Raw genomic sequence first — 8,722 nt, 5'->3', positions numbered from 1 at the left:
CAACCTCCTGCAGTGTGTCTGCTCTCCATAAAAAGAGCTGGCAACCAGTGATTTAAAGAGGATTTCAGCCCTGATTACCTTTTCATTGGAGATCTAGAGCCCACCAGGTTTGCAAAAGGAGTAAATAAAAATAGGCAGTTATGAAAGTCCCCGCTGAGAGAGCTGCTACGTGACTGTAATTAGACCGATTATGTGGCAGCCGCTTTGTTTATTTTTTCAGGATAGTCATGTGGCTTGGTACAACATTACTTTTGGATTATAGACTATAATAGCATGTTGTTCACTGTTCACATCCCTCAACTGTATTTTCACTCAAAACTATAGTTTCACTTTGCGTAAGATCGGAGTGGTCATTTGTATGTTTTACATTTGTCGTCACAGAGCCGTCATCATTACCCCTTGTTAATAATGTCCTGAGCCTCAAGAATATTAGCAGCAGGACTGCAACAAACTAAAAACATATACAATATATTGTGCATTTTATTGTTTATTCTACAGTTCAGAAGTTTGGAGGGAAAAGTTCTACAGGTCATTAAGATTATTTTTTTATGTTCTTGAAGTCTTTTATGCTCACAAAGAATGCATTTATTTGACCAAATGTATAATACAAATGGTAATATTATGAAGTATTAATACAATGTAAATATTTTAATATATTTTAAAATGTAATTAATACCTGGGATTGCACAGCTTCAGTGCCACATGATTCTTCAGAAATGATTCTAATATGCTGATTTGTTGCTCAAGAATATTTCTTATTTTTATTGACGTTGACATCGTTTGAGCTACTTCATATTTGTGTGAAAACTGTGCAAACATTTTTCCCCCTCTGGATTCTTTGATGAAGAAAACGTTTATAAGAATAGTATTTATTCGGTTTCATTTTTTTAATTATTATTTTTATGTGTCTTACTCTTCACTTTTAATCAATTTAATACATCCTTGCTGAATAGAAGCATTAATTTATAAAAAAAAAAAAAAAAAAAAAAAAATGATGTCCTGTGTGACTTTGTTTTGGTATATGTAGCATGCATTGTGACTGCACTGCATACTGTAGCTGTAGGTAAGCTAAATGTCATGTTTCTGTGAATTGTCTACGCCTGCCGTATACTCCAGCAAGCAGCATGCCATAATTAATGGGTAATGATTTACTCCAACCTATTGTCCAGGATTAGGGTCATATCACAGAGATGTAGTGCATTTTTACCTGGCAGCTTTCTCTGTTCATTTAATGATCAACCTAGTATGCGGTGTAAAGTGAGTTTCTCTAGAAAGTTAATGTTGTCATCAAGGTCATGTTACTTTCAGTGTGAAATGGCTTAAACTTTGGACACTGCTCATTAATGTATTCTGAGATTCACGTCATATGGTCCAAAATCCATAATGCTAAAGTTAGTTGTAGCTGGAAGCATCTGTAAAAGTCCAGTTAGATATTCAAAGCAGATTTGACTTCCTTTCAAAACTACTGGCCAAAGGAACTTTAACAATACAAAGATTTAAACATTTTTAAATGTCTTCCAATTAATCCTTTTTTTTTTTTTTACTGAAATATTTTAGCTTATAGAAAGCAGTGTGATTTGTTTTGAACTAGCTCATGACTGGAATAGACAAATGTGTTGCCAGGCAGCTCTGATACCATTGCCTAGTAACAGGGCAGACTGTGTCTGGAAGCTGCTGTCTGAATTGGAACCTCAGGGTCACCAGTGGTGCTGAGGGAGGGTTAGGGTGTGTGAAGATTCTCTAGGGCAGTTACTACAGTGCATGGGGAAATGATCTGTCCTATGGCATTTACGCTCTGTGTGGTACAGCATTAAATATGGAAATGATAAACAGGTTTGTCTGTCCTTGCCCTTTTCAGCTTTTGAAGTACAACTGAAATCTCTTAAATATACGAGAGAGAAAAAACACTGCAAATTTAATTGCTTTGTGTCAGAGCTGTGAACTTATTTAACAGCATTGCAACTGAATTGTGGGCAAAATGAAAAAAATAATATTGCCTGAAACATTCTACATGCACTGATTGATTAAATATAGGTGCTTTGGAAACATAATGCACAGTTTGTTTTGTACTGAAATTGAAACCACAAACCAGTAAATTAGTGCTAATTCCCCGCTGTTCCCTTTATTAATAAAATCTCTCAGCACTCAGTCCAAAGGAGCAGACTTAGAAATTCAGTCCAGTTCAGTTCTTTTCTTTAACCAGGTTAAAACTCATTGAGATTAAAATCTCTTTTACGAGAGTGACCTGGCCAAGAAGGCAGCAACAAATAGTAAAAGCATACAATTATACAATATAACAAAAACATAAAAAGCACACTCAGAAATCACAACAGCAATTTACCAAAGGATAAAACATGTAAGTTGTTAAAAGTAGCTTAAACTCATTAAAGCCCCTTTCACACTGCACGTCGGACCCGCAATATTTCCGGAACATTGCCGGGTCGCCTTCTGTGTGAAAGCAACCACGTCCCGGGATTGATTACCGAATTGAACCCGGGTCGGGGACCTAGTAACATTGCGGGGTTTGACCCGGGACGAGCGCTGTGTGAACAAAAGCCAGATCTAATTCCGTGTCGAAGTGATGACGCGCGTTATCGCGCGACTCTTTTACTGGCTGTTTTGAAGGAAGATCAACGTTCGCAATGAAAACATATGTGCAAACTGTAATGAAGCAGAGATCAGTTAGTTCCTCACTTTCCGCGCTGACGCCGAGATCGTTTGCTTGCTTCAGTGAAAGTATAACGTGCCTAATGTTTTCGACTCGTACATTACACGTCACGCGCTGATGTCACGTGTCGTTACGGGATCTTCAAGGGTTGTGTGTGAAAGCACGCACATATCCCGGGTCATCACTGGCAGTGTGAAAGTGCAAAATCTAGCGACCAGGGAACAATTGCAGGAACACTTTACCCCTGTATTTGCCGGAATGGCAGTGTGAAAGGGGCTTTAGAGACGGTAACGTGGTAAGCTTTAGGGTATCCTGTAGGTAATTCCAAGAGGAGGCGGCATTATATGTAAAACCTTTTTTCCCCATCTGTGTGAAATGTTATCTCTCCTTTGAAATCTCCCCTTTACAATCTTGTGAACTGTTTGACGGCCTTTAACTCTGCCTGATCGTATCGGTGAAACAGAAGATTAAAAGTCTTACTTGCCACTTAACTGATGCAGCCAATGCAACATACAGTTGGTTAACTACAGGGACAGTCACCCTAGAGCAAGAGCGGATAGTTGATAGAACAGGATCACATGAGTTCTTGGGTCACTGCTACTTGCTATTGAACTTGAAACCTTTGTGTTAGCATCTAAAAACCTTAATCAGTAGACTTCCATCTAATGATTAGTCGGATCTTAGAAGTGCAAGTTATATCCAAAAGCATGTGATTATACCCTGAACTATACTTTGCTGGACCCAAAAAACCTCAATATATACATCCACTGTAGCCTAAATGGTTTAAAATACCGAAAATTAGTTTTGTTGTGTCGTTCATTCTTACAATTACCGTTCTTTATATGATTTAAAGAGATATTTGTAAAAATGTAGGATTGCGTTCAAGCCAGTTAGTTTTAAATGAGCATCTTTCATTCAAAATGTTTTTTTTTGTGTGTGTTTTTTCAGTGTTGACGGGAAAGATCCTTAAGTCAATTATAGAAAATGGATTTGAGATATCTGCCCTGCAAATGGTATGTATTTTAGTTTAATTTAAATCATATTTCCATTTTTAGCCAATAATGTGCCTAGTAAAGTTAAACTTTACAATTGGATGACGCTTACATATAATATCAATACTTTTATTAACAATCAAACAGTATGTTCAAATAATAAAGTTCAAATAATTACAATTTTTAAAGGAAGATATGCACATTTTATGCATATTAGACCACCTTTCTTTAAAATATCATATTATCAAACTTATAGTAAGCTAAGAAAAGTACAAATAGACTCTCTATGAACCAAGGGCAAACACAGTTATGTTTTCCCTTTGATGTAACTTGACCTTGCAAACTGTGACTAGATCAGTTGCTTCCTACGTCTCCAAATGAGTCCTTTGCTGACCAATTACAGGGCTGCAGCTTTGTCACATGACCCTGATGAAAATAGTGTACAGAGGATGCCCCTGGGCTAGAGCAGATCAATATAGGTTTTGTTACTATTAGAAATCATGTATGTCCAGAGCTAACTTATAAAAATAATATCAGACAGAGAAAATAGTGTGTTGAAATTGGCCTGGAGATTTTATCCCTAGTGTGTTGGATAACCCACTTAAAAGGGTCATTTTGCAGTCAAAATTGATTAATACATTGATTGTTGTTTTGTCCTGAATGATGAAATCATATTATATATTATATTGTCATATAATGTTACTTCTTGAATTTGTTTTGTTTTTTACTATATTTACTCATTTATAAAAGTAATAATGTCCCTGTAAGTGTTCTGTTTGTTTTTATTGACTAATCAGATTTTGTCTTGCTTTTCCGTTATTACAGTTCAACATGGATCGAGTGAATGCTGAGGAGTTTTTAGAGGTTTATAAAGGGGTCGTAGCTGAGTACACTGTAAGTATATGTTGGTCCACTCTCTTCTCTGGTTTCAATTGGTCCACTAAGAAAAGCATGTACCCACTTACGTGTCTTTAATTAATATGTACTAACATTAAATTAATAATTTGATACAATGCCCTTAGATGCTTGTTGATAGTTCAACTAAACCTGTATCTACCCTTAACCCTATCCCAACTCAGCAGCAGCAAAAGTGTTTTGCAATAACACATGAATACAGTAAGTACATTCATTGTACCTAACAATTTATCTTTTTTGATGTAAGTGGATAAGTAGTTCAAGACAACCAATATAAAGTGGGCCAAAAGTATTAATAAATCCCTTATTTGTTATGGCCACTATATAGTATAGTCAATACAGGGGTCCTTACAAAGAAGTTCAGTTTCTTCATTTTCTATCTCACATGTGATTCCAGTTGTTTAATTACTCATTTAGAGAACAAGGCGTAGTTGCCAAAGTTTTGAGTGCAATGTCGTAACTGCATGTGCACCCGTCTCCTGCAAACCTCTCTATCAAAGCACAGACTGGGCATATAAATATATATGAATACTCACCTTATGGCAGTTTCCCTGTTTTGAACACAGTGTTACATCACAGTACATGGAATTTTGGTTCACTGGAACAACCTTCACATTCCTGTTGGCTAATAAGCATCCATAAATTGCTTTCTTGTCTTAAAATTTTAGTCGAATAGCAATCGTTTATTCTGATAGCATCTGCACAAGTCTTTTAAACCAAACATGAGCCATTTTCAGTTGAGGGCCATTAAAGCCAGAGGCAAATCTTATCGTGATACTTTACAGTTCAGTACAAACTGCAATTCCACAGGTCTGTTTTCCTTCTTCAAGTCCTTTTTCTCTCTTCAAATATGGCTTTTAGACTTTTTTGAAGTTTCTGTGGAATTGTAAAATAGTGAGCAGTGATCTTCCCAATATTGCATGATTTATTTTCCATGTCATCACTCACTGACTCATCCTCTTATTATGTAATATGTGGCAAAGGCTTTGGTAATAATTTTAAAGTGACCTAAAATATATTACTGACTAAGCATAAACCTTGTAAGAACATAAAATGAATTGCATTCAAATACTCAGAGTCAGATATATGTTCCCTGTTATCATTGCATCATGTCATTGTCATTTCCTTATAACAGCACATTGCTCATATTGGGTCACAGAAGTTGTGGTTAAATGCACACTAGATATTTGGGGTAAAATGGGGAAGCTCTTTAACTCCTCTAACTTCATTGTTTAATGATAGACTACATTCTTAAAAATAAAGGTTCTTTATTGGCATATATGGTGTCATAACCTTTTTATTGCACAAAATGTACTTTGTTGTGGGAAAAGATTCTTTAGATTATTCAAATGTTCCTCACTCGTAAGAAAAATGGCTCATTTTTAGAACTGAAAGGTTCTTTTGGGAACCCAAAATTGTTCTTCCATGGTATTGCTTTGAAAACCCCGTTTTTGGAACCTTTATCTTTAAGAGTTACCCCATTACAGATGGTTTATCATGGTAATTTAGTAGTTATGCAGTGTTTGCAGCTTTTGTTTTGTATATGTCATAACTTCAACTTCCTCAGTGCTTATTATTCTTTTTGAAATCTAAAACTAAAAAGCTGCCATTGTGGACACAGGAACTAAATGTGGAAGTGGCTCATGGACTGTTTAGTGGTCTATGCTTAGTGGGCACTTCACATTCATCCCAGAATTCTAATACTTCACAAAATTATACAGACCAATCACAGAGCCCAACTCATCAAATCAGATTAACAGAATGAGAACTAGTCTCGTTGGTTAATAACCTGTTCCAAGAACAATAGCAGCAATTGTTTGCTTTGACATCCTTTCATTTATATATTTATTAAGAGGCACACTGGTAACTTGAGTCCTCCAGCTGCTCCAATTTCTTTCTAAAGTCTGTTCAGATAAAAAGCTCTTTCACTGGTACAGGCAGTGCAGGTAGACTGAGGGAAATTGTTAACTCTTGACTGCTTGTGTTGCAGAATATGGTGGATGAACTTTGTTCTGGACCTTGCATGGCCCTGGAGATCCATGCTACCGACGCACCCAGAACCTTTCGGGAGTTCTGTGGACCTGCAGACCCTGTGAGTAACAAGATGATACAGTCTTGTTATAATACTTATTTCCTAGGGGGTTCCGAAAATAAAGTTTAAACTATGTGTGTAAACCCAAAAGCTTAGCATTAATAATTGCAGTTCTCTATGTATATACTGTATGTTTATGAGCTTACAACCTCATTATCATCTCAAGGTTTTATGAAAGTTGTAACAGAAACTCAATGGTCATTCAGTCTCTTGGACCTAGTGACCTCTTTTACTTTATGTATCTTGTAATCTGTAGCGCTCTGAAGGCATATCATTTGCCCTCCCCGGATAAAAACCTGCTTTGTGTCTGCATCAGAAAGTCGAAATGTACACCACCATGAAGGTTTCATCTTGTATGAAAGATTAGTCTGCCCACTCATGTTCCATGATGACCATTCTGCCAGCAGATTTCTACTTCTGCCAGGGATAGCTTGTAAATTGCAGATAGCAGTCATGATGAACCATTAGATAAGAATTCTAATTCTTGCTCCTTGGAGTACTTGGTCTGGGATTTATCAGCCTTACACAAAGTACCAAAAGGTTTGTTAAAAATGTGGACTTTGTCATTTTCAGTGTGGCGCTTTCTTATGGTCCAGTTGGTTTCCTGTGATGGTTAAGACAGTGAACTAAAGGCTCTAGAGTTTAGTCTTTCGTTTAAGGACCCGATCAAATTAAAATTAAAACACTGTGACTTTTATTCTATGTTTCTTAGCTTTATAGGTTTTGTATATGTACTCATTGAGTTAAAAAAAATTAAAGGTGTAGTTCACCCAATAATTAAAATTCTGTCATTAATTACTTGCCTTCATGTTACAAACTCGTAAGACCTTCGTTCATCTTCAGAATACAGATTAAGAAATTTTTGGAAAAATCTAATCTTTCTGACCCTGCATATAGACAGCAATGGAACTACCACGTTCAAGACCCAGAAAGGTAGTAAGGACATCTTTAAAATAGTCTATGTGACATCAGTGGTTCAACCTTTTGTGAGCAAAAAAAAAACGAAGCAAAAAAAAAAAATCTTTGATGCCTTCATGAGAGTGCCACGCATGCGTGTGCTGACTGGAGCCGGCGTTCTGACCTAGAATCATGAAGCAGAGGAATGCACATGCATGCGTTGTGGTACTGCTGTGAATGAATGACGAAGACTAACACGGAAGAGAAGAAATCATTGAATAAAGTTGTTGGTTTCTTTGCACACAAAAAGTATTCTGGTAGCATTTTTAGGTGAACTGTCCTTTTAACAAAATTATCTTTTAGCAGATATACACATTTGAAATGTAATAAAGTATTATTATTAAAATAAAATCATTTTTAATTCAAGTTGTAAATAATTAAATATGAATTTAATTTAAATTAAAATAATTAATAATGATACTTATTACATTTTATAATGAAATATACAAATAATAGTTTAATAGTTACTCCAGAATAGGTATATCAAAAATTGTATGCGATAAAAGTAGCAAATCATGGTTAATTGCTGTGACATAAGCAGATGGCAAGCTCTTTAATATATGTGCCATCACAAATTAATGATTCAATGCAAATTATAACACCCATCAAAAGGCAGTGCAATGATTAAACCGACTGGAACTACCTGTGCATTAAATGATTTTAACACACACCTTCCAACGAATCAGAATTGAGTATTTAGACAGACCATGGTATATAGAAGAAAATCCAGTGGGTAATTTAGGGATGCTTTTTCTTTTTTAGTAGTTATGGTGAGTCAAATCATCCACTGAGAACTCCTAACACACTCTAATGGCAGTTCGAATGTATTTTACGCTTTGGCAAATTTGTGGCTAATTCTTCTGAATTAGGATGACATTATTTGTAGATTTGAATACAATCTGCTTACTTCCCACTTAGGTTTAGGAGTAAGGCTTAGAGGTGGACTTAGGTTTTTTTTTTTTTTAAATGTAATGTTTTCAAACAAATCGTACAAATTCACCACCTCGTAAAATAGTTACTAGATCGGATTGGACCTCCAGTAAACTGTCGTGCTGTTATTGCTTTATTACTCAAGAGATTGGACATATGGGTGATATG

The 8,722-nt window shown here is 35.9% G+C and overlaps 1 protein-coding gene across 2 annotated transcripts in view; it reads left to right on the top strand.

Annotated features, from left to right (window-relative positions):
• LOC128015587 (nucleoside diphosphate kinase 7) overlaps positions 1-8,722 on the top strand; it is a 31,568-nt gene that overhangs the window by 10,484 nt on the left and 12,362 nt on the right. Inside the window, exons 8-11 of one of the 2 annotated variants that reach the window (XM_052599531.1) lie at positions 3,617-3,681; positions 4,486-4,554; positions 6,566-6,667; positions 6,924-7,647. In XM_052599531.1, coding sequence (XP_052455491.1) covers positions 3,617-3,681; positions 4,486-4,554; positions 6,566-6,667; positions 6,924-6,959 — 272 coding nt within the window. In that variant the 3' untranslated portion in view covers positions 6,960-7,647. Of the gene's footprint in view, positions 1-3,616; positions 3,682-4,485; positions 4,555-6,565; positions 6,668-6,923; positions 7,648-8,722 lie in introns of those variants that run through there. The other variant, XM_052599530.1, reaches the window with a different exon arrangement.

The sequence above is a fragment of the Carassius gibelio genome, chromosome A6, assembly GCF_023724105.1.
Source record: "Carassius gibelio isolate Cgi1373 ecotype wild population from Czech Republic chromosome A6, carGib1.2-hapl.c, whole genome shotgun sequence".
Classification (NCBI taxonomy): domain Eukaryota; kingdom Metazoa; phylum Chordata; class Actinopteri; order Cypriniformes; family Cyprinidae; genus Carassius; species Carassius gibelio.
The sequence above is the reverse complement of the archived record's forward strand: the minus strand, read 5'-3'. Positions and strand labels throughout refer to the sequence as shown.